Genomic DNA, 26290 nt, shown 5'->3' on the forward strand with positions numbered 1-26290 from the left:
ACTGCTTTCAAATGATGGTTTTATTTATTGAGGGTGGGGGAAACAACTATTCAAACTTAACTTTAACTTGTGCAGAAATTAAATTGCCTCTTAAACCTAACAACGTAGAAACAAAGGCATTTATGTCCACGAATCTGAAATCAGTTGTCACAAAGCTAGGAGGCTTTGACCAAGTGAACTGCAGTGAGAGTTATCCAGATAAGGAGAAAACATTGAACACCATAAAGCCTTCCTAAGAGTTGCCTATTCCAGAACTACATTGATGGCTCATCACAGTTAAGCACTGTGTTCATAATTTCAGGAATCTGGGATAAAATGTCATCTATGATAAGGTCCCAAAGTCAAAACCACTTCAGATCAAAAAGAGTACAAACGCGCATACAGCCAAAAAAGTCTTGATGATCCCAAAGACTTTTGGGAAAAGATTCTGAGGACAAGATAAAAAATGTGAAATTATTTATAAGGTTTGTGTCCTGATAAGATATGGAGAATTACACATCACACAAAAAGAGCATCATACCAAACTTCAAACATGTTTGTGGCAGTGGGTTGTTCTGAGGCTGCTTTGCTGCTTCACCACCCTGGTTTGTAATCATGGCTGTAAAAATGTGATCAAAGTTCATGATGCACTCAAAGCTATAATTTTACTCAAAACCTCATGCCATTTTAGAGTTATCAGCTAAACTTTACCTTTAATAACATAAAGTTACCTAATTTTTAAAGTGCAATCAGCAAGTAAAAGTGTCATAATTTACCGAATGACGCTTTATGACAACAGTCATAAATATTCATGAAGACTTCTTCATGTTCATGACAGGTGTTATGTCATGTTCATGACAGTGTCATGTCAGTCTCATTCACCCCCCTTCAAATAAAGTGTTACCGAAATGTTCAAGACAAGACATTTGAAGAATGCACCAGCTTTACTCTAGATATGTTGCCGTATATTTATTAAAGCCTTCACTGTAAATAAAATATTACAGAAGATACTGATCTATGGTAACTGAGAATTTACACTGACAAGAAAATGGAAAGCAGTCAGCAAGATGTGAGTCATAGGTAAAAGATAATCTGATTTATCTTACTTCTTGAACGGAAATAATCATAACTCACATAAATGTATTTCAATATTTTCAAATTCCGTGGAGAGAAATTGATATCTAGCAGCTCAAACTGTGTTAAATCCTACCTCACAATGTCATGGGACACCCATAGAGGTTTTTGCCTGTCTGAACTGCTTGTTGCTCTGTCGGGGGAAATAAAGTCATAATATTCTGGCTTACTGCTCTACACAAAATGCTGTATATTTGGAAAAGGTAACGCAGCTTTAAGATGTGTGCAAGGCTAATTCCTTATGTTTCATAAATCTGCAATATATCATCTTAACCCATAAACTTAATTTTAGAAATCCTAATCAAAAAAGCTGTGTTTCTATGAAAAACATTTTAATGACATCAGTTATTAAGGGGATTAGCAGTACAGCTCAAAGTTATTTTTATATGCTATGAAAATATTTTATAAAACCTTGATTGTAGAAGTCAATTCAAGACTTAAAATTTCTATAAGAAGAAAAAAAAGGAAAAAAACAAAACCCCAACAATAATAATACTTTTCTGCGATATTTAACTAATAGACGTATAGAAACTGCGAGTTCATTCAGAAAAAATACTTGCCAAACAAGTTTTTTGTTCCAGAACAGGAAACTACACAGAACTCATTCTAAAGCCTCGATCGCCCCCTTGTGGTGAAATGCAACTTAGTTCAAAACACATTTATGTGTTAAAGAAAGAAAGCGTATTTTGCTTATATCGACGATGACGTCACGTTTTTTGAAACAGAAAAAAAAGATGAAATAATAAAATAAAAATAATAATTAAAAAAAAACATAAAAATATATTTAAAACAGGAATGCCAGCCTAATGTATCCATGTATTATTTTGCATTTGAGCTCAATACTTGGGTGGGCTTTCTATTGCATGAATTACTGCATCAGTGTTTTGTGACATGGAGGTGATCAGCTTCTGATTTTTCTGAGAGGTTACTTTAATCGCGACCTACAGGTGTTTCTCTTCTGGTTCAGGTCAGGCCAGTTCTCTGGTCAATAAAGTTTGGTCAATGAACCCGCATCTGGTACCTTTGGCAGTGAGGACAGGAGCCAAGTCCTCCTCTGAAAAACAAAATCAACATCTCCATAAAGCTTGAAATGGAAGATTGGGGATTCCCACTTCGATCTGGGCAGATTCCCTTTCTGTTTTTGCCTCAGTGTAATGGAAGGAAGTGTGCAATATTTCACAGGAGCCATTTACTGGTCCTTTGGATGTTGATGGTACTTTATTGACAGCTGATCAGATGCTGCTTGATGATGTTTTTATAAGAATGACTTTAACATATTCTATTCTATTCTGTTCTGTTCTATTATATTCTATTCTAGTATATGTTGTGATACCCTTAAATGCCCAGCAGATGGTAATAGAGGAAAAATAACACTTTTAGGTCAATCACCAGCTACTACAGGCAATAAATAAAATATGAAAGTTCTAAGAGGTTACACCAGCATCTTTATCACTCACTGATCTGCAATTGATTGATCATTTTTAAAATCAAAGAGTAAATGATAACAGGTACCTTAGCCACCTTTATAAGGGCTAGAGACATGGAAAAAATGTGCACTGGTCCAAGTTATGCATTGCTGGAGGTATTCAGTGTTTAAGTAGACAGGTCGGCAGAAACGGGTACAATTAGGGAAGACTTCAGTCATACAACAGGTGGATATCTTGATCATGACCCCTTACCTGTATTAAGTACTTTATTCCACCCATATTAAAAACAACTAATCTATAGCAGTTAAAGGTCACAGTGATCATCAACGGATCAATATCAGTCGAAGGAAAACTAATTCGAAGGTATATTCAAGTTGCTGGAATGACCTTTGACTTCAGATGACTTGACACTTTGAGAGTTCCTACTAAATGACAGTAGGAAAAACACCTTGAGATGAGATGTTATAAGTGGATACTTTCTACTGTTGTCAAATGCTTGCAAGGACAAGGAATAGCTGCGAAGTCAACAACTTGATGCATTCATCTGGGCCTGTGATTATTACAAATTATAGTGTTTAATCATTTTTTATTTAACTTGAGCATCTTTAATTAGATCTAAAACTGAGCACAAAATCTAAATTGTATTGGAGCGAATATAAAGTTGCTTGTTTTGCAAAGTGGCTTACGTTAACACTAATTTGGTTTTCCAAATAATTAGCACATAGGCTTAGTTAGCAGAGGAAGCTAAAAGTCAAGTTTTTCCAGGTGTGGCTTGTTGGAAAGTATCTAATTGTTTTATTGTCATCACCCACATCTTTAATTATTAAAAGATACACACAATAAAAACAAATATCCATGGGAAAAATACTTTATTAATACACTTATGATTTATATCAACATTTATAGACAAAATATGTACAACAAACATCTCTCTTTAGGTCCCAAAATATAAAACCTTAAGTACCTCACTTTCTATAGAAAACTAGTCTTCTGGTAAAACTTACATTCACTTCACCCCTTCCTCGTATCTTTGACTCCAGGTTTAATACATTGTACAGAGAATAAACATCTGCAGTTTATCAGCTTCTCACAAGTAAAAGGCAACAGCAAGAACAAACACCGGGTTTGACTTGAGCAGAAAACACGTCGAGTACGCAGACCAGGTCCAGCACAGTGCTACAGAATGTACACTTTCTGAGTACGCAACATTGTCCACACTCTGCAATCCCTCCAGCTGCCTGAGAGAGAGAGCAGAGTGCAAGCACAGGTATCAAAAATAGAAATATACAAGAAGTCTATGAACAATAATTACAGAAATCCCTCTCAGTTCATCAACACAAAAACAAGACATGTCACTCGTTTTGGCCGTCTAATGGCCTATCCCTTCATCCACTAAGGCCATCTCCTTACTCATTCTGTACATACTTCAGAACTTTTGGGTGTTTAAAGTCATCAATATCAAGTCGAGAAAGGGCATTTTAGTGAACAGAATGGTGAACAAAAGACATAGGCAACAAACTTTGGGTGATTAATTACCACTATTTTGGTGCAAAAAGTTTTTAAAGTAAAGTACAACATGGCAATTCTTTGTCACAACAGCTACATAGTGAGATGGATAGTTGTTGTAGGCTTTTACATTTCCACAGCAGCATCTTAAAGACTTCTTTCTTTACATTCAACCCATCTGTATGTATGTGCAGGGCAGTTTGGGGTTCAAACAGTACATTTGTAAATGAGGAAAACCACTGAGTTTTAAACATTCAGCCAGAGTTTTGCATTCCTCCAAGTGTGAATGGGTACTATCTGACGTCCGGATGAGGAAAAGAGAAGATGAATGATTATAGATTACAAACAGCTCAGTCATGTCGTCCACTTGTTGACGGTGGCCATTAGAAAAGGCATTGTCCCTTCGCCTGTTCCTTCATTTCTCATTCTTTGGTTTCCAGGTTGAGGGGTGGTACCTGCTTTAGTGCCTGAAGGAGAGCAGGGGAGTCCATGGGGGTCTGAGATAGGGCTGGGGCAGGAGAGCCTCCTCTGGGAGACAACACAAGTGGAGGTGGTGGTCTGTCGCCAGACATGGTGGGTGAGGAGCCTCCCATGCCAGGGTAGAGCATAGGCACTGCTCCAGGATACCAGCATTTCTCCAGCATTGGTAGGTAGGCCGCAGCTGAAGGGGGGATGAGGTAGAACGGCATGCAGAGAGGATGAGGAGGGGGAGGTGGGTGGGTGGGGGATGTGCTCATGTAACTACCATAACCACTGGACGATGACGAAATCGATGACTCTCCACTTGAGAGCACCTCATCCTCAGAAGACTCCACACGGAGTCGCTTGTGGCGCGGCTCATCGTCCTCCTGCTTGATGGCAGAGCTCTGCCTGTCTCCCAGCGGTCGCTTCTGCTGGCTGTCATGACCATAATAATCAGCGCGTCCCTGCAGTGCCCCCACTTCAGTCTTCTCCAGCTCCCCCCCATAGCCACTGTCTGTGTCTGTGTCACTTCCACTCTGCTCGCCACTCGCTGGCGCGTATGCCCGCTGGATAACTGGAACGCAGTTCCTCCCATAGCCCTCAGAGGGCTTAGGGGGCAAGGTGGTGGCCATTTCCTTGTGAGGCTGGCGCTGGTGGTAGGCCGGAACCTCTTCGGGTTGGGGGCTGTGAGGGGTGCGAGGTCTAGCCGGGCTCTGCAGCACTTCAGCAGCCAGTTTGTGAAGATGGCCGACGAGATGAGTTGGAGTCAGGTTTCCATCAGCCTCATGATTGGCTAGGTACTGGAGAATCTCCTTGGCACACATGTGGAAACCAGAGCGAAACATCTCCTCTGACTTCTCCTGGCTAACAGTGGGTTGCTCTGTAAAAAAAAATGTAATTCAAGAAAACCCATGTGAGCAAATCTGCAAGAAACTGTAATTTTCGTTCAGTTGGAAAATGATAAATTGTCGTAACATCTGCACAACGCCACCTTGATACATTTGTTTGACGCATTATTTTCTACATTTATGCAAATGTCTGTCGCTCACCGATTTGCATGCCACTCTGCAGAGAAAGGATCTTCTGCTGCTGCTGCTCCAGGAGAGAGGTGAGGGCTTTCACATGTTTGAGCGTGAGCTCTAAAACCACAGCCTTCTCCAGATGGCCCAGAGTCTGCGGAAGACACGCAAAGTCAGCACATCTTAACCGCTTATTCAAAACAGAGGCTAAGCTGCACAACCCCATAAAGGCTTCTTGTGCTCTCCAACTTTCACAGCAATTCAGCCATAAGGCGAAGGAAATTCTCAGGTCATTTACTGAACTTTGTTTAATAGCACACTGGCAGCATGTTAGGATAGGACAGAGCATAATCGGGCAGCAGCCAAATTGGTGCGCGCTGCTGACGCACAACTGTAATACCGCCGAACAACCACTAGATGGTGCATTCTACTCAACATTTGTGCATTCCATTCTCCCTTCCAGCCACTTCAGTGTGAACTTACGGTGAGTTTCAGATGTTCGGGTAATAAATCTTTCAACTGAGCGATGCATTCGTTTATCCGATCGCGCCTTTTCTTCTCGATGAGTCTGTGGGGCAGCTTGTAGGTGTCCTATGAGAAACAAAGGCGTTGCGTAAATCCTTTGTGTTAGCAGGGAGTTACACCCATAGGGAGGAATCCAGGAGTTATGTCATAGCAGAAATTGGGTCAACCATTTATGGGAACTGCTGCTACTCTTAATTCCTTCCTTGTAGATTACGTGCAACAAGCTCTGCGGTCGGGTCGTAACAAGTTTGCAACAAGTAATAAAGTGAATATAGATGTAACAGAAAAAAAAAAAAACACAAACCTTGCTCTCTTCTCCCCTTTTTATCCCTCTTCTAGGCTTATAAACATACATTTGGAAATCCATCCTAAAGAAACAAATAGAGCGAACCCGTAAGGAATCTGGGAACAATTTAAGGGTAAAGGTGTCACGGTTTAGGAAGGAGTGTAACTTACCCCTGCACGTCTGACAGATCGGGCTGGTGTTTGGAGAGAGAAGGCGGTTGCTCGCTTGGGACTCGCTCCATTCTTTGTTCGGCTCCAAATATATATATATATATGTATATAAATATATCACCAATTCAGCCACAAGCAAACGCGCATTTATTTACGAGCAGAGTGAAGTACGCTAAAGCGCATCAAAAATGTTTCAGAAAATTTTTTTAAGAATGTGTCATTTTTAGAGCGGCTCTTATTGGTAAGCGCTGTCTCAGGTGCGTTCAGGTTAAGTCCATATAAATTCCACGCTGTGGTCCCGCCGCAGGAGGAAGTCCACCCTCTCCTAGTGGCGCGTCGGGAAAGTGGGGGAGTACGGAGCGACGAGTTAAATAAACCCTCTGACTCTCCACTCGGTCTGACCTACCTCTGTCACATGAGGCTCACGTGTTAAGCGGTGCTGTATCCTCGGCGGGGAGGACGGCCCACCTTTCCCGGGCGAGGCGCCTGAGTGGCCCGGGCGCTGCGGACGTCAGAGTGGGAGGCGGCGCGCCGCGGATCCCGTGTACCACCATGCTGAAGTGTATGGAAACAAGGCTGCGCAGCAAAAAGGGAAGGGCGGCGATGGCGGAGTATTCAGCGGGAGTTTCTGCGTGAGCGAATAGGCTACCTACCGCCAAGAAACACGTACAGCAAATAAAAGACTCTCAGTGGGGATGTTCTCTGGGACTGTTGCTCAATGCATGATTGGGAAAGATAAGTGGGGAATGGTGAATTGTTTAGGAGGCCTTGTAGCACAATCAATGCAACAATTGCAGCAATAACAACAATATTTTCTTGAAACTGCACGGCTCAAATAGGGGCGGGAGGATCCACGTGGACCCGCGCATGGGCTGCTGCGTGTAGTCCGTGTGGATTGTCATGAGGCGGTGCAGACTGTCACGTTGATCTCCTCATGGCCCCAGGAGCCCGCTGACCCTGCCCATCCAGCTTATCCTGCACACGGTGGCTGCACCTGCCTGCTGCTGTCCCTGGATAACACCCCCCCGCCCCCGGCCCCACCACCCAATCCGTTCATCTAGTCCTTCATTTTTATGTTTTAAGACCTTATTTTTCTTACTTCAAAAATGCCTTACTTGTATTTCCCTTCTAGAAAATATTGTGTCACATAGACCCACAAAGATCAACATTATTCTAAATCTTTGAGGCTCCAGTCCTATTTAAAAAGGGCTAATTTGAATTTTCATATTGTTATAGGTGGCAGCCACACAAGCTGCCTCGTGTACATCTAACAATAGAATTGTTAAAAAAGATATCACAAGTCATTGTCTACTAATTTAGGTGTTTTTGCATCAAGGCAGCCAGATGATAGTTTTTCATGTCCAATCAATAAATTGCAACGCATAAAATTTTTTCTTTGCATGATGGGAACCTGCATTTGCATACATTTTTCACATTTGTGTCAATTTAAGTTTGACCAGTCTAGATATGGCTAAAGATTATATAATTATTGAAAAACTGTGAAAGAGCTCTTGAGGTTAGCCGTGAACTTAAATGTAATAAATTTCAGCAAATCCATCAGGTGGAAAAAACAGCAATCGAAAGCTTGGTTTGGGTGCAACTCACTTATCACTTATGACAAACGCGACTCATCACACTTTCTTGTGAATGTCATGCATAAATATTCATATACTATAAGGGCTAGATTTTAAAATGCATTGGTGTAAAATTTCAGAAAACGTCATCTTAATGGTGCACAGAGTCACAAGCCAAACCAAAGTCTAATTTTCCATTAAATCACAAGAGGCGGCCTTAAAATCCATCTTTTTAATCTGACACAAGCAGCTGTGAACCCCCCGCCCCCCCACAACTTTCAAATTGCACAACTCCAAACTTTTGTTTTCTATGACACCTCTTCTATGATTTTTGTGATCAAACATATGTATCCCCACTTCAATAAAAACTCTACAATAGTAACAAGATAGTGAAAATATCTATTTCCCTGTAAAACTTTCAAAAAACCCACCCCGCTGTAAGAACTCATCGGACGTCCGACTGATGGTGTTGCTGGAAAACCACCAGAGACTGAAATAGCAACAAGGCAGCCTGGGGGTGGGGGATTTGTTCTAGAAAGTTTTTTTTGTTGTTGTTGTTGCTATAATCAGATCACATCAGTGACAACGTTCCTTAGGCTAAAACAGCAACCTGGTGATATACCTTTAACTGTTATAATAAGACTGAAATTGTTTATTTGAACAACTTTAATCTGATGTAAAATATCTAGTAAAAACATCTGCAGGCAATAAAGTCTATACACACTACTTCTCATATAGTGGAATCATTTTGTCTTTACAGAAAAAATATTCTATTACGGAGAAATGTCTTTGATTGTGATGTTTGGATCGATACAAATTAGACATGAACTTATCTTTCAAATGAAAATCACTGTTGCAATCATTATATATGCATTAGTCCCATCTGTCTCAAAGATTTAGAAACAAATTAAAAGATATCTGAACTAACTATATGTATTAAGACACACACCACCAGACTAAGCCTGGCACTTTTCTCATGGAGATTAAAATGAATGTCTTGATTTTAATTGTTCTGTGCAATATTTAAGAAACATTTAGTCTTAGATATACAGTACTATAACTTTATGATGCCCAACACTCTAACAAGGTCCCCCAGAGTTTTTAGCAGTGATCCTGGATTTTTCTCTTTATTTAATTAAATCATTTACTAATTTTCTTGAATGAAACTGCCACCAGTTAAGAATAAAGATGATTTTCTGTAATATATTTTATGTTATACTAAATCAAAAGAAGTCCAAATAAAAAAGTAATTAATCAATTTAAATATTTTCTATATATGGACATCTTCTAAAGTCTTAAAATTTCATATACTCAAAAAGTACACACCAATAAATAAGCACGCCTTCTTTACACACAAGAGAGCACTTCCTCATTTGTAGAGCACAGCGCATATAATTTACAAACTGTACTTTTCCACAGACTTCTTGAGTCATTCCTGCCTTTAACGGCTTACAGAGAACCGTGGCACCTACACTGTCTACTGGTCAGCGGCTAAAATTTAACGACGCACTCAGAAGCATTAAAATAAACTGCGATGAAGCAACTTGTGGGGGGAAATACCAGCCAAACCTTAGTTTCCTTTTAGTATGACATTTAGTTTGGCATCCTCTTAATTTGTCAGAATGATTCAGAGATAGTTTTTCACAGAGTATTTTACACACTTTATTTATTTAAATAAACTCCAGGAATGGAATGTACAATTCAGACACAAACCGTCAATTAGTAGAAAAGCTTAGTTTGGTCAAGCAGCACGCCAAGTGACCTCATATACACTCAAACACTCAAGAAGGCATTTTCATGAGGATGTTTTACAAAGTAGTTGTGTGCTACAAAAATATCAGTGCTTTGGACTAAATAGTAAAAAAAGATACATAATTCAGTGTAGACACACTAAGGTTTGTGTTTTACTGGCTTCTATAAAGCCCCCATTAATAATCACAACATAGAGATATTTGTAAGGATTTTCACGGTCCCTACCGGGATGTTCGTACTAGACATAATTTAAAGTAAAAGCTATGGACAGGTTTTAAGAAGGCAAAGTAATTTTTTATTACAAAACGTTTCAATGTGAACTGCCCTACGACAAGCAGGGCCTCAGTTAGAGATACTAGGGAGTTCAGAAAGTGACAAATAACTACCTCGAAATTAAAAAAGGAAAAGACACTTAAGTTTTTATAAAAGAAAAAAAAACACAGTATGGATAAGCTATTGTGATTGTCGTGGATTCATGTTTTAAATACAAAATAAACTCTCAATTAACTCAAGTAACTCCAAAATAATTCATCTTTGTTTACACATTGCATATTATATAATCCTATTGCCGTCAGACGAAACCAATTCTTAAATAACGTGCCAAAACAAATCTTCAAATCAACCTATGGCCTGAGTTTGCTGGTGCAACACAGAGGATTTGATCCTCAACAAAAGGACACTTGATGAGAAAATCTCCTTCAGTAACAACGTGACTGAACTTTTGGCTTTCAGGAGGGACAAAAGGCACAAAACGGTCGGGGTCCTAAAGCTCAAGTCACCATGTTCATTTCCTTGACTTACAGGATCGACTTCGCAGATCTCCAGGCACTTTGTGCAAACTTAACCCACACAGACATACACACACACTGCTGAGGGTAACAACTTCTTTCACCGTACATAGACACAAACATGTCTGCTGAAGAGCAATATTTGATGAGGGTCAGGTGAACCATAAAGTCAGATATCCACCTGAAACAGTTGGACACATTGCCCTGCCAGGGAGTGCTGAGGCTCTGGTGAAAGGTGGACTCCCCTCCAGGGAAATCAGGCAGGCTGCTGGGGATTAATGTTCAGATGTGGGGGATGACCCAGAAGTCCCAGTCGTTGTTTTTGCTTCCTCTGCTCGGTCATCTGAATGGGGGGAAAAAAGAAGAAGAGCACAAAGGTGACATTTTAATTACAGGGACTTCTGTATTCTAGTGTTATGACCTTTGCCACCTCGCATTGCTGCTGTCAGACTGAGCTGTGTACACCGAGAGGGCAGCTGGTGGAAAAACTTTGTTAAACTAATAAACAGCAAAAAACGAAATGCTGGCTATTATAAGAGTGGTGCCTTCTTAAGATTTTGTCAGTGCACCAGGGAACATAAATAAATGTAAATGTCTCTGAGCAGGAAGTGGAAATGCATCAAAGATGGGCTTGTAACCAGAATAAGACTATTTTCATCTTCAAAACTCAAAAATCTAATGTTTTCTGATCAGAAAAGGAACCAAACTAAAACTGATTAGGTTAACTGACGAGTTTTATCTCTTTAAAATGAAGCTCAGTGTCACAAAGATATAGAAAAACACAGTTTTTACTGTTTACCTACAGAGTTTCTCAGAAGGGAAAGATGGTAAACAAGTAATGCTATAACTGCTCAAAATCTACTGATTTTTGGTATAGTTCACATCAACCTCATCAAAAAACCAATGGGGAGGAATAGATGTTTGTGGTTTATATTGTAAACTGAATGTGCAGATGCAGACATTTTCTTAAAAAAAGTGTTAATTTAAAACCAGCTATCCAGAGTAGTGTAGCTGAGAACTTGGAGTAACTATCTACAGTGTAGAATATACAGAGACTACTGGTTTAGTGTCAGTAGTTGTGCTAACTCCGCTACATGTAATAGTAAAAGCTCATTTCACAGTGACTGCCATATTACTGGTCTCTTGCTCACTCTAAGGGTTGTTTGTTGTTTATTGGTGTGGTATTTTGGGACGTACTGCTTCCCTACAATGACGACGGCTCTACCAAAAAGGAACCAAAAGACGGAAGACGTTTAAATCCGGGGAGGGTGAGTTACGTTACGAGCGAATCTGTAGCTCGGTAGCGCAGATACCTGCTCCTTGAGCTCCGTCAGCTGTCCAGACAGGTTGATTACTAGTCTCATGGTTGACTCCAGCTTCTCCTGCAGGCTCCTGATTTCATTCTGCTCCCCCTCTGAGTCGCTGCTCACCAGGGACATGGCGCGCATCCGAGGAAACCAGTCCAGGTTGTGCTCCTGTGGATACCCAAGAATATGACCGTTGTGTATTCACAACACCTGAGCAGTAACTTTAATCAGGATGTTTCCCTTGACTTTATGTCGTTTAGGGAAAAGGCTGAAATGTTAGAATCATAGTACGACCAATAAATCCTTGTAATGTTTTGCTTAGATTTAATGTTATAAACCGCAGGCTCGTGGTTTCTTCCTCTTTGGCTGCACCGGTAGGCTGGTATTGTTAAATGGTTATAACCAGCATGTCTGTCGGTTAAGATTAGAAAAGAGGAAGAGATTAGCACACTGGCATGAACGTGTTTTTGTGTTATGAGCCAGGACATGTTCGAAAGTGTGAATCAGTAACATTAACGGATGAAAAAACTTTTTTTGCCTAACTGCTGTTGCCAAAAACGTGACAGAACCTGGTTAGCTTTTGATTCACGACTGACGTCTGTGACTTAAGAAACTCCCTAGTTCCACAGAAAAACTTTAAAATAACTTTAAAAAAAAATAAAATCCTTGCAAAGTTAGCCAAGCATATGTTTCTGAAGAAAAGATATGACACAATCAACTGGTCCCTTTCAAGTAATTCAACCAGCAAATAATTTCCCAAAGTGCCTATATAAAACAGTAAGTGCAGCACGTTTCCAACAAATGAGCTTCCACCTTCTGCCAAGGAGGCACGGGTATTTCTGGGTGATTTGTTTCTTTTACCTTGATCATTTCTGCCACGTAGCTCTCGGGCCCTGTGTATTCTGTGGAATCTTTCACTTTCACCAACACTATGAAGTACAGGTAGTGCCACATGTTGTGCTCCTCTTTGATGTGCTCTTCAAACGTCACCGTCTTGTTGTCAAACTTGTCACGCTCCAAACCTGCAGTGCAGAAGGCACGGTGTTGGCAGTCGTGTGTGATTTAGAAATGCAGAAAGAGAAACAAGCAAAATTAACTGCTGCTGCTGCTGACGGCTTCTTATTCATTACTTTTCGTTTAACGGAGTCAAAATTGACTTTGTGCCTCACGTTTAATGAAACAGAATGAAATATTTACTGAAAATGAAATACAGATGTTTGAACTGAACAGTGGGGTATTGGTAACACTGCTGCCTTGCAGAAAGAAGATCCTGGGGGTCGAATTCAGGCCTGGAGTCTTTCTGCATGGAGTCTGCATGTTCTTTCTGTGCCTGTTTAGGTTTTCTGTAGGTGCTTTGGTTCTCTCTGATGGTAAAAAAAAAACGTTAATTGGTCTCTCTGAATTGAGTGTGTGAAGTGAGTGTGTGCAAGCTTGATTGTTTATCCCGTGTGTCTCTGTGTTTCCCTGCAACGGACCGGCGACCTCTCCAATGTGAACCTGCCTCTCTCCCTATGATAGCTGGAGATAGGCACCAGCTCCACCATGACCCTTCAAGGATAAACAGGTATAAATGATGGATGGATGAGTTTATCAGTAAAAATGATGCAATTTGTAGTAAACTGAGGTCCAGTTTGTACGGTTTGGGTGTAAACAAGCTCGATTGATTTAGGCACATTTTCAGTGTTGGCATCTACGACCCCAGAGTGTTTCTCCGTTGAGACCAGGACAGTCTGGGAGCAAGGCCATCTGGTGCAAAGCTCGTTGTTCTTTTCGTGATTACAGTTGTTGTTTATGACCCAAATCATATCACATTTAGTGTGAAATGACAAATCTGGGACTGTATTACCTAATGGCTCAGAGTGTGTATTTAGTGTGTGTATAAGTAATTAACTGCTATTTAGAGATGCAACAAGAAATCAACAAAAATAAAACAAGTTTTAGATAAATGTACATTAACCATTGACTAAAAAAAAAAAATTAAACCCTTTTCCAGATTTTGCCAGGTTTTCAGAAACAATGACAACAAAGTAGTTATTGTGTAGCAAAAGGCAGAAAACCTGTACATTTTAATAAAATTCAGCATCATTGCACTCAATAGTTTATTTAAAAATATCTAGAATGTGACATCATTAATAATTATTGGTGAATGGTTAACGTAGTGTTACTATGCAGGAGTATTGTAAAACAGTAATCCCAGTGCAACTTCACTTAAACACAGAGCGCCACAAAAAAACAAAACAAAACAACAACAAAAAACACAAGTCTGATTTACTCAAGAGTTAAGTCCTTTGCAGTCCCAATGGAACCTGGTTCTGGTCGGAATAAAATAAAGGACAACCAGATTCATTGTGACTTGAGGATTACAATGTATATCACTTGTCACATGTCTATAAATGCAATTAATAACCTATGGGACAACTATCTATCCATCTTATCAATCTATCCGTCTATTTTATTTATTTTTTCTCTCTATCTATCTAAAGTCTATATATTGTACTATTAACAGGAGTTTCAATAGAGGCTGTTGTTTTGAAGTTGAACAGGTTTTACATTGTGTTTGAGCTGGAAACTGTCAGTCAGATATGGCAACCCTGCTTGCAACCAATGACCTATCAATGCTTCGTTTAGTTGTTGAACAAGTTTATTATCTTGGAGCGTTAGCTTCTCTGTAGGGAATGCCAGTGTAATTTGATATAAAATAATAGAGACTTGTTTTTTTGAAGCTGCCCAGGAGTGTTGCCTCTCAGATTTCCTTAAAATATTGGTAATATCTCATTTTGTATTTTTCTCATGAACCCAATATTGTCTACCATTTCGGTAGACAATATTGTAGGATATACTTCTGAATGAAGAAGTATGTCCTCTGGCTGATTACACTTTTTGTTTAGGCAAGTCATGCCTGGATCCGTTTACTGGGTGATTTGTTTCTTTTACCTTGATCATTTCTGCCACGTAGCTCTCGGGCCCTGTGTATTCTGTGGAATACACAGGGCCCGAGAGCCCTGTGTATTCCACATTTTTGAAAAAAGGCCTCAGGAATGATCTGTTGGAGCCACAAATGTGCCACAATTTTTTATTTTGTTTTTTATTTTTTATCTGGTTGCACAGATGTCAGCCAAACATAACGGTTTTTTTTTTTTTTTGACTGAAAACTGTTTTCAGAAGAACTGTTTTCAGAAGAAGCAATCAGGTCTTCTTCCAGGGTGAGGGAATATCACAAATTACTGTCTCGAGGAGGAGGAGGAGGAGGAGGAGGAGGAGGAGGAGGAGGAGGAGGAGGAGGAGGAGGAGGAGGAGGAGGAGGAGGAGGAGGAGGAGGAGGAGGAGGAGGAGGAGGAGGAGGAGGAGGAGGAGGAGGAGTCAGGCGTTCCACTTCTGTGCTTCTTTCCTTTTGCCTTGAAACTCAAACCTTGGAATGATATAAGACTTTTATAACCTTGTTCCAGTTGCATGTTGGTAAACCAGTTAGATTAGCTAATTGTTGTACACATGGATCAAGCTAGCCTCCACTTGTAAGACAAGACAATCATTATATATTTTGCTAGATGTTACATGTTTGGTAACATATATTAGTCAGTGATTTGTGTGGGACTGGTACAAGTTGGAAATAAAATTGCGGCTAAAACCACGTTTTACCTGCTGAACTGCTATGTTGAGTTGTCAAACTCATTTTTATTTTGGTCCACATCAAGATCACGAATGTCCTCAAAGGGCCAGCTGGCAGAATGCATCGATAAAACTACTTATTAAAAAAACTGTTAAAATATTACAGAGTTCTCTGCATTTAATGAGTACTTCTTAAAAGGGCAGAATTCAAACACACTGTGCCTTTTTACAGCAAAATCAAGAAACTATGTTGCCTTCAGTTGTTATAAAATGTTGTATATCAAACATGACTTAAGAGAAAGAGAACTTTGTCTTCATAATTTGGATGCCTTAAAATTGGTCTCTGTCTCTTTAAGAAGCTCCTACTTTTTCAGATACTCTGCTTCCAGGATGTCATCACAACAATATGTCTCAAATAATAATACATATATTTTAACACTGATTTAATTCTAGAGTATAGAAGGCATATTATGTGCTATACAAATAAACTTAGATTTTGATTTGATTTGAGTTTTACACACGTCGTTTAGAGAACGTGTTCAGTATATTGCTTTAAAAAAAGCAGGGATAACTTTTCATGAAACTAAACAATGAAACAGTGTTAAAAAAAACACCAATTCTCAAATTGCAATGTTTAAAAAAACGCCAAAGGAAAAACTTGGTATGAGCAAGAATTGGTGAATCTCCAGTCATAAGGAAAACAAAGAGATATAAAGGTAAATAAGACATGTCTTAATTAATTGAAAGCTGAGATAGTAACATTATGATAATTAAACCAACAAAGTAGTTCTCATAAATAGGAGGAGAATTGGAGGACGGCGTGAAACATAAAGTGAAACTAGTCCTGTTTCCTAACTTTTTCCATGTAAGATGGAAGTGAGCTTGATCTGTTGCACAAAGACAAATTCGTCTACAGGTGAAAATCAGATCTGTGTGTGCAGGACGCACATGGAGTAATTCAATCATCCGCCACAAACCCCATGAGATCTACAAACTGAATAGCGCACACTGAGAGACAGAATGGCTTATAAAACCAAGCCGGAGGACGTCAGGCGACTTAATTCCTGCGGAGATCAGCTCCTAATCTCTGCATCTCCTGTTCTCTTGTGGTCCTTCTGGAAACCATAGAGACAGCAGCTCCCCCTGTGGCCTGGCCTTATTTAACGTGACTGACTCACAGCCGATGGCTGGCTGGCTGACATAATGCTGTTCTCCTTCCATATGCTTACCACTTGTTCTGACTGCCTGTCACAACATATGCATGCTCACACACACGGTCCCATACTGCGCTCACACTCATTATGGCTTGGATGCACACGCTGTGCGACATGTACTCCTTGGAAACATGTTTTGATCACATCAGGACATGCAGATAAACCCTGTTTAAAGCAGAAACGTAGTTTGGCTAATTGTTGGAGATGCGCAAAAACATATGGTAGGGAAATTAAGAGTATGCATGAGATTGAATGTGTAGGAGAGAATGTGTGTGCGTGTGAGACAGACATGAATTATGGAGGCGAACAGAGCGGTGGCAGGAAGCTCTCATGACTCAGCCTTCCTTGGAACGACAGTATAGTGAAAAAGAGGGAGGGGGAGACGAGGGGAACTTCAGCAAGCTACATAGACCTCTACAGACCTACTTACCAGAAACCACTAGCACAACCTGGAATCTGGTGCTCTAGGTTGGAAATTTGGGAATGTAAGGAGTCAAGTAGAAAGCCCTTCAAACAACAGAGAGTAGCCATATCACTCAGACATGAGTCTGCTCTTCAAAGTTACTGATAACACTACATGTGCAAAAGTGCAGTGAAAAGCCTTGAATATAATGGAAATTTCAATCTACTGCAGTAAATATATTTAACGTGGTTTTAACTTGTAGGTAATAAGGCCTAATTGCAGTTTCTCTAAAAATTAGAAGGCATAAGATCAATTAAATTTTTTTTTTTTTACTTTTGAAACGTTGAAATGTGATGAAGACTCTTGACATATTGGCTGCCCAATAGGAAGTTATTGATGACTTCTGTAAGAAGATAAACCCACAAAAACATATTGTTAAATGGCTGGCTGTCCACATAGAGCTGCATCCAAATATTTAAATGAAAGCTGAGAGAGAGGAAAAACTGGGGCAGAAAAAAGAGCACACATAGATGTCCCTGAGCAGGAACTGTAGCTTTCCTGTTGAAGTTGCAATATTGTTAGAAACTCCTTATCTTGGTAAAGGAAAAAAAAACTGAATTGTTGTTCAGTAGTCTAAAAGTCAAAATAGAAATATAATTTCAAAATTAGAGTCAGTTTCTCCAGAGTCTAGCACAAAACCCAAATTTCAGGTTCGGCGTGAGATTTCCACAGTCAGCGATGGTTTGGGGAAACTAGGTCAACTCCTGGTGTTTTCTGAAGTTCAAAGTCAGCAGGTCCATCTAAAGCGCATAGCATTTCATATTTTCTTTTGCTGACAAACTATTAAGATGTTGGTATTATTTTTAGCAGGACTTGGCACCTGCTCACACAGGCAAAAATGTCAGAAGCTGGTCTATTAACCAAGGTGTTATTGTGCTTGATTGGCCACTAAATCAAGCTGTTTGTCTCAGGACCCAAACTCCTGAGATAAACTGTGGAACATTGTCATAAAAACAATTTGTGACTCAGCATTTGGTCCTGAGTCTTAGCCCTTTAAATATTTGAGCTATGATGAAAATGCGCCCAAAAGAAAAAAAATCCTAAATAATTATTTATATCCGAACAGCAGCAGTCAAGGCGTAATTTTAAAAACTGCTTGTCACATACTTTTGAATCAGTTTCTTAAAAGCTAACTCTGTATCCTTACCCCGGCTATTTCATTGCTAATGGTAAACAGAATATTGTAGTTAATAATCGATTACCGAGGATAATGTATGCATACATACAAGCCAATCCTGAAATACAAGTCGTGAAAAACAAGGAGGAGTCAGTGTCGCTATGAGCTACCGACAGACAACAGTTTTTTTCTAAAAACATAATACATTTTATTAGGAAATCACACCAGTTTGTGAAAAAATGCACAATACTGCAAATTTCCTCTAAAGTCAGTAAATGCCAAGATATAGAAGAACTCGTCCAGACTTCGACACACCTGGTAAAAATGTGCGAAGCATAAACTCCCTTTAAAAAGTGGAAAAATCCAACCAACAGATTTATTCAATTGGGATTTTGCCAATAATTTACTCCATTCTGACCCAATACGAAAACCAGAACACACTCACCACAGATGAAGCAGGTAGTCTTCAAAATTTCTTCTTTCTTCTGTTTTTCACTTCTCAAATCGGCAAAGGTGTCGATGATGACACCAAAGATGAGGTTGAGAACGATGATGATGACCATGAAGAAGAAGAGCAGGTCATAAATCACTCTGGCTGCAAACAGTGGCTCCTAAGTGGGATAAGGAAAATAAGTGTGCAGTTTGTAAATCCTCAATGTAAAAGAGATATAAAAAGAAAATAAACTGATGTGGTTTCAGTGAGAAAAATAGGCCTGTGTTATAGATTCACATGTGGAGACGATTATTTGAGTTAAAAACGAGGTTAGGCTTGGTCGTCATGGATAGAAACGGGGCAACAGGTGCTAACAGAGGCTAACGTAACAGGTGACACCAGAGAGTTAATGTGATGCAGCCCGTCTTATGTCAACCTTATGTGTTCAGACTTGGATACGTGGGTCAAATTCAGACACTCATTTCAAATGGAGATGTCGAAAGGTTTTTTTTTTTTTTTTTACACCTGTGGGACAGACTTCTAAAGAAAAATACTAAATATGACATAAAATATTATTTTATTGCTGCAGCATAAAAAGCTAGCTCTTTACTTTTAGTGCATTCAATTTTGGGGGAAATATCCTATAAATAAGTTAAAATTTTTAAATTAGCCTGCCACTTATAAACAAGTGGCAGGCTAATTGGTACACCTGCTGTTAATACATTGTATCTTTTACCAACAGAGCATCACTTGGCTTATTTTTCTGACATTTAAAGAGATTAAAGTACACAGACAGAGGGATCATTCACCAACCCCCCTTTGTGCGGAGTCTACATCATCCAGAGTCCTCTTATGATTTATTTATTTTCTTCAGCTCACCAACACCGGGTTTTCATAAGATTTATGTCTAAGGACTGAGACGGCTGATTTTCTGTCTGACGGACCATTTCTGTATTGATTTGCCCCTATGCTTTGGATCATTACCAATTCCAAAATCCACATGAGCACAAGTTCAGTACCTGTGATAACATCTCCAGAACATCTTTGGTTTCTTAATAGCGACCCACTTTTGTGCTACCAGGAGGTTCACGCAACCTGACATGGTAGAGAGAGTCCCACCTAACAGTGGGAAATGCGGTGCTTTTCTACATTTTCATCCTTCATTTCAAAACCGATCCAGTGTGAGAGTTGTGGAAAAGCTCAATCTTAATGTTTTTCTACCAAAGAAAAGATTGTAGTTATAGTGCCAGAAGCATTTAGCAAACAATCATCACTAACAAAAATAAATATGGGATCTCGTTCAGGTCAGTAGCTAAAACAAATGGCCTTTGTTGTCATGGTGTGCTTGTAGTCCAATGTAACAGAAAGTTATGACTAATTAGAAACTCTGATCAACTCAAAAACAGAGAAAAAAGTCCTTCAGAAGAATATTTCTAAGCAACTGAAAGGGGCACCAACATGTTTGTCCCCCACTGAAAATATAGTTAAAAGGTGAATTTTCCCACATTTTCAGTAAGAAGAAATTCTTACTGGAGTGCAAGATTATTTTATTTTACTTCTTTAGCACGTCTTTATCAGCGGTGCCAACAAATTTGCATCCGCTTTTATTAAACACTCACCAATAAATTTCCCTACCCTGCAGAGTACTGACCAACTGTGCCTTTCTTCAAAAGTCTCAGCCGACATTTCACATTTCTGATCTGAGTAACAAGTGTGTTGCAAAGAGGGTGAGGGAGCAAGTCACATCCTCTTTTTGACGTCATTTGTGGTTCAAGTTGAATTCGGTGGAAATCTATTTTAAAGTTTCATTCCCTAACACAAGCCAGAGGCAGCTGTTGGGAAACATTGTGAAAGCGCCACGCTCTTGAAATAAAAACAAGTTTGGCTCACAATGAGCTCAGAGCCAACTCACATGACCTGTGCTGCAGAAGCAGCAGCGGCAGCAGCAGCAGCAGCAGATACAACGCCCTCCCAGGACACACGCACACGCACATGCCTGGAACCAATTCAGACTGGAGTTTACCTCCTTAGAAGGCTTGCGGAGAACATCTCCCACACCCCCTCCGCTCCTCAAGCCGTGACTCAGCACCGTAACAATACACATGAGAAGGGAATCGCACGTCCGCTCCATGTCGTTTTCATCCTCGCTGTCGATCCCAAACTCTGAGGAAGAAAAGAGAGCCGAGACATTTTAGTCAATCTAGAGCAAAAGGTTTTACAAGAACTACAAAGCAAAGCAATCGCAGTATAGGTTGGCATTGCTCTAGATTTTATTTCATGAACTGGTGTAACTGGACTATCAGGGAATTAAGGACTTTATGTAACATAAAAAAGCCATACGCAAAAGACTGTATATAAGCCTCACTAATTTCACTGAAGAAAGAGATGATCATTTTTTACATGCACCAAACATGAACTCCTGTTGTTTTTATGGCCAAATGTAGCTTTACTGGCAATATTTTAAGGAAAATAAGATCAAGCAAATATTATCTTTATTCAAAAACAGTCCATAAATCATCAGCTTGGTGGTGATAATAGGGCATAGTCTGGGCATGAGTCAGCAGCATAAGACTAATGGTAGGATCACTTGTGATTAAAAGGCTATAAACATAGGCACAGCATGTTTGCTATTATTGCAACCATATTAATTACTTCAGTTACAATAAGAGCATCTGTACAATGTATTTTTATTTTGATTTAAGTCCAAATTAGTCCATCAAAATGATTTTTAAATGAATCATGTCTTTGATAGAAACTGTTCTTGGCCTAATTTTCATGACTTGTTACAGTTCCCACAGGTTTAAAAGAAAACTCTTCCTTGTTGTCTTGCAACTGAAGTATTGCATAAACATGTAGTCAGTCCTGAAAATTGCAGTGGTCAAACGTCTTCTAAAGACGTCACAGGTCCAGACATAGCCTAACATTATTCCCAAAGGTATTTGAAAATACAGTTTACCAACACATCTACTTACATTTTTGATAAAAAAAATTCTTTAAGGTAGCATGCTGCATTACTGAGACTCTATCTGCAAAGTTTTAAATGGAGTACATCTTAAATATGATCGATCAAAAACTTTTGCCTGGGATTTAGTGGATCTCAGGGTTGAATACGACACAGTTTCGCTTGGCATAATGATTCATAGACAGGAAAAGGTCTGGTGTTGTCCTAATTATTTCAAAGTCTGGGAATAATTTGTGTTATTTGGAGAGATAATATCAGGAGTACCTTAAGACTCTGCGCTCGGGACACTTTTATTCAACATCTACATTTGACATACAACTTTATATTTTTGTGTCACAACTTGAAAATAGTCCATTACAATTGGTTAGTGTGTCCATAATGTTAATGAGATGATGGGTCAGAATTTCCAGCAGCTTAGCATCAGATAAAAGTGTTTTTGTTGCCAAGAATGCAAAGTTAGAAAAAAAAAATTCCCTAAACTGTATGAGGGTTAAAACAGCACATTATGCAAACAGTACTATGTGTCATTATAGACCGAGACCTCAATTTTTAAACTTTATTTTAAGGGTGTGAAGTGCTTTATGGACCAATAAAAATCTAGTCAGTTGAGGTCTGGTAAAATGTGGTAAAACTTTGACAGCAGCATTTGGGTCGAGTTGTAGCTGGTTGATAGTATTTCTGTTTTAATGGAAATGCTTTACTCTGGCTATATTTATAGGGTGGTAATCAGATGATTTTAAACAGACTTTATGTTCTTGTTTAAGGGTTTCTGGTCAGGTTTGAATCATGTAGGTCCTCCAGTCTTTAGAGACCCTGTCTCTAAAGGAGTTTAGAGACCCAAACTCCTTCGAAATGTTCAGAAACTGTGGGCTCCTTTAAATCATGACTGAACACATTATCGCTTACAACAGCTTTCTTACAATCAGCAAAGTCTACTTGGTCATGTTTTTTCTATCATATCTAAGCTATTTATTTGTCAAATTTGCATTTTAATGTCACCTTGTGAAGCATCAATTTTCAATCTTGTTCTTTTGATAAATTTTGTATTATAATGTAATTGTGATTTTTCTGTCCCATATCTCACATTGAATTACCTGGTGCTAACAAATAAGCTCACCTTTTTATACACAACCATGACATAGAATAGACACACCCACTAACATTAGCACTACTTTTCAAGGGTCCACTAAGCAAAATGTACTTACTTTCTACAGGTTATGAGAATACTTTCACAGTATGAATATGTGATGCACCAATTAAAACTGCACTTCATAAGAAAGCCTTTCGATGGGTCGGTACCTCACAACTCTTGTTTTTTCCACAACCAGAAACATTTCCAACTTGTCTTTCTTGTGAGTGAAAAGTGGAGCAGCCTTTCTTCAGCCAGCAAACAGGCAGTGTGCAGCAACACAATACCTGTACGGCATTACAATGATTTATATGGAAATGGAAATCTTTCCATATAAATACACATTTATATGGAATAGAAATGAATTCCCACTTTAAACTGATTTACAACAAGAATCCCTGACTTTGTTGCATAACTCCACATCAGTCGTGTTTACATGCTTTGGCTCCAAGTGTGACGCCTGTTAGTCAAAACAACAATGTTTTTGTTTTGCTGAAATGTGAGACGGTGAAATCTGAATCAAAGCTGTATGCAAGTTATCTTAACATTAGAGAAGGAGAGCAGTTTAATGCTCCAAAAACAAGACTTGTTTAAATTACACGTTTCTATGCCCAGTTTCAAGGTTGTGGGTTCAAAACCTTTTCTTGGCTTTTGGGAACATTTTCTGTCTTTTATGTAGGTAAAATATAGACATTACAGCTGTGGGTTAGTTCGTAGATAGTAGTTGTCACAATTTTCTTTGCAATAATTTTAGACCTCATAAACTTCGCTGCAAGTCTTCTTTTCAGTCTTAAGGTCACCGAACAGCCAGACTGATGGAAAGTTTTAGGGAATTTGTTGTTTTTCTCTGGGATGCAACAGTTAATCAATGTCACATGCAGGTCGACGAGGTCGCATGTGAACCCTTTGGATCAAATTGCAGTCACGTGACACTCGTATGAGTCACAAGCAGGTAGGTGTGCGTTGGTGCCAAAATGAAGAACAGAGGAAAACCAAACACATAAAAAACAAAATATCACAATATTATTTTCCTTTCTGTGGTCTGACAAGTCACTTCTCTGGTATCTTCCTCATAACACAAGCCGATTTTACAAACAACTACCCCTTTCTTTATAAAGTTATTCAACAGCCCGTTTAGAAAACACGGAACATGAAACCAAATCTGAACCAAAGCCATCTACCAATTCACTTGTAAGTGCTCAAATGAAAACCAACATTTCACCCTGAACAGGTCAACTCAGGGAACACAGGCCTTTGCTTCAAAAACTGATATGAAAACCATAATTTAGGCTTCTTGACTACCCTCAAACATTCAGAATTAGGTCCAATTTAGAACAGTACAGCCTTAAACCAGCAATGGCTAATAAAAACTCTTTAGACAGTCAGAATATGATGCATCACATTATTAAATACCTTCCTGCTGAGCAATGTTGCTGCAGTTCTCATTAAGGCCTCCTTGACACATTCCTGTGTTCAGAAACTCCCCAGCGAGACTGCCGCCACTCTCTATAAAGTAAAAACATAACAATGCACAGAATTTAGTGACATCTAAAACAACAAGGACAACTGTGACAAATGGACTGCGCTGTCCCCTTACTTTGGGTTGTGTTGGCAATGCGGTCCACCTCTAAGATGAAGTCGTCTTTGAAGAAGATGTAGCCGACGATGGAGAACAGATAGACCAGGATGAGAGCAAGCACAGCCGTCAAAACGATGGAGCGTCCGTTTCGGGTCACGCTCTTGATCACATTCAGCAGGGTCTCTTCTCTGTATACCAGGTCAAACAGCTGCAGAAAAACAGCATGAATTGAAAAGCAACAGAATTAAGAATCTGTAAAATGTAGAAAATTATAAGTTTGAGAATAAAAAAATGCTTTTTGTAAATTTTGTTTCCCTTCTCAGGAGACACAAAAAGCCAGTATGAATCTTGCGGCTTGATAAAAAATGTGTATGATCTATGTTCTTGATGTTCTGCAATTTATGGTAACAACGAGAATTTCACAGGCAGGTTGAGTAGTGAACCCTGCAGTCCGCTAATTATGTAATTATCTAATTGAATTATGTAAAATCAACTTTTTAATTTTTTTTTAGCTTTATAGCATGTTATAATGTTATGCACACCTAAAGTGTTGCTTTGATTTTTTCATTCATATCTGATAAATAATTGAATCACCTGTGGCAGCAGCCATTCGTTGGTGCCTAAGCACTTTCTCCCACAAAGCACCGCCTTGGAGCTCCAGTCTCAAAGCTCAGCTTCCACCCTAATGAGCAACTCCCCTCACTCAGCTCCTCTAGACTAGCAGCAGCGGTGATTAACAAACACCTGGTGGAACTGCACATCTGCTGACCCTGTCATATGAACTACTTGCTCAACGCTTCTAAGAACGGTTGTAAATGGCATCACGGAGAACCACTGTTGTGACGGCATACTTAAGGCAAGCCTCTTAAAGAGACAGAAGCCAATTTTAAGGTGTCAAATTGCAAAGTAAAATTTATTTTAAGTTATGTTTGATATATACAGCAGAATGTAACAACATTACTTTACTGTGCACCATGTGCTTGCAAAATACATAATCCCGCCTTTTTAGCATAAATGCAGTTTGTAATTTTCAAACAATCGTAGTTTATAAAAGTGATGAGTTTTGCTCCATTAGTTTCCAGATAACCGTCCTTGTTTTTTGTAAAATGTTTCCAAAATGTAGCAGACCAAATTCAACCAGCTGACCAGCAGTGCACAAGATTAGGTTGGGTAGGCGCTCTTTTCTACTCTATGCTCCAAACAGATAAAACTCCCAATCCATCTTAGACTTCCTCTGGCATCTCATTACTAGAAGTTTTTAAAGCATAACTTTACATTGGTACTGATAACTAGCCCTTGACTGCTGTGACTTTTAAAAACACTGGCATTGTCAGTCTGAAAGGTTATCAGATTGCTCTTACACCTTGAAAACTACAGCAGTAACATAAAAAACAACTTCCACATAAAACATTCCTCCATTCCAGAACAACTGTGCCTATTTTTAGAGACAACGGGTGAGAGGCAGATTATACTCTGCACTGTTGAGAATAAATCTGTGTTTTCCTCTCTGTCTTTTAGCTATTTGCATGTTCATATATGCATAGATGCCTTCACATAGATCACATGCGTGCAAAGCAGAAGCTAAAGGCAATGACATGTTAGGAAACACCTTCAAAGTTAAGGTTAAACAAAATGACACACTAGGGAACGCCCTCTTTAGCGTGTAGTTTAGACAGAGGCTAAAGAAAGAAATTACAAACTGTTGTTTGATGCCATTTTGCTCTGCTAGCCCATAAGGATAGCATGAACAATGGACCAGCTGTATTTTGGTATTAACAAATGAAATTCATGAATTCAACTCACTGACTCTTCTTCAACCTCATACATTAAGAACCTATCATGGAGAAAGGATAATTGT

General features: G+C 39.2%; 2 protein-coding genes across 7 annotated transcripts in view; both read right to left on the bottom strand.

The window, feature by feature from the left end:
* Positions 1–3392: 3392 nt before the first annotated feature.
* On the bottom strand, positions 3393–6929 carry LOC103465356 (class E basic helix-loop-helix protein 40). The gene is made up of 5 exons (XM_008410101.3): positions 6509–6929; positions 6357–6420; positions 6011–6118; positions 5558–5681; positions 3393–5388 (listed from the first exon to the last, which is right to left on the bottom strand). Exons 1-5 carry the CDS (start codon positions 6577–6579, stop codon positions 4469–4471), a joined length of 1287 nt encoding a protein of 428 aa, XP_008408323.1. The 5' UTR covers positions 6580–6929; the 3' UTR covers positions 3393–4468.
* A 2802-nt stretch (positions 6930–9731) lies between these two features.
* Positions 9732–26290, bottom strand: part of LOC103465353 (inositol 1,4,5-trisphosphate-gated calcium channel ITPR1-like) — an 87103-nt gene continuing 70544 nt past the window's right edge. For all 6 annotated transcript variants that reach the window (XM_017304779.2, XM_017304776.2, XM_017304784.2 and 3 more), the window contains 7 exons: positions 24451–24640; positions 24267–24359; positions 20786–20925; positions 18775–18940; positions 12791–12951; positions 11936–12097; positions 9732–10965 (listed from right to left, as the gene is read on the bottom strand). In XM_017304779.2, the coding sequence (XP_017160268.1) occupies positions 10879–10965; positions 11936–12097; positions 12791–12951; positions 18775–18940; positions 20786–20925; positions 24267–24359; positions 24451–24640 (999 nt within the window). In that variant the 3' untranslated portion in view covers positions 9732–10878. The remainder of the gene's footprint in view (positions 10966–11935; positions 12098–12790; positions 12952–18774; positions 18941–20785; positions 20926–24266; positions 24360–24450; positions 24641–26290) is intronic.

Source organism: Poecilia reticulata, chromosome 5 (genome assembly GCF_904066995.2).
Source record: "Poecilia reticulata chromosome 5, P_reticulata-male-v2, whole genome shotgun sequence".
Lineage (NCBI taxonomy): Eukaryota > Metazoa > Chordata > Actinopteri > Cyprinodontiformes > Poeciliidae > Poecilia > Poecilia reticulata.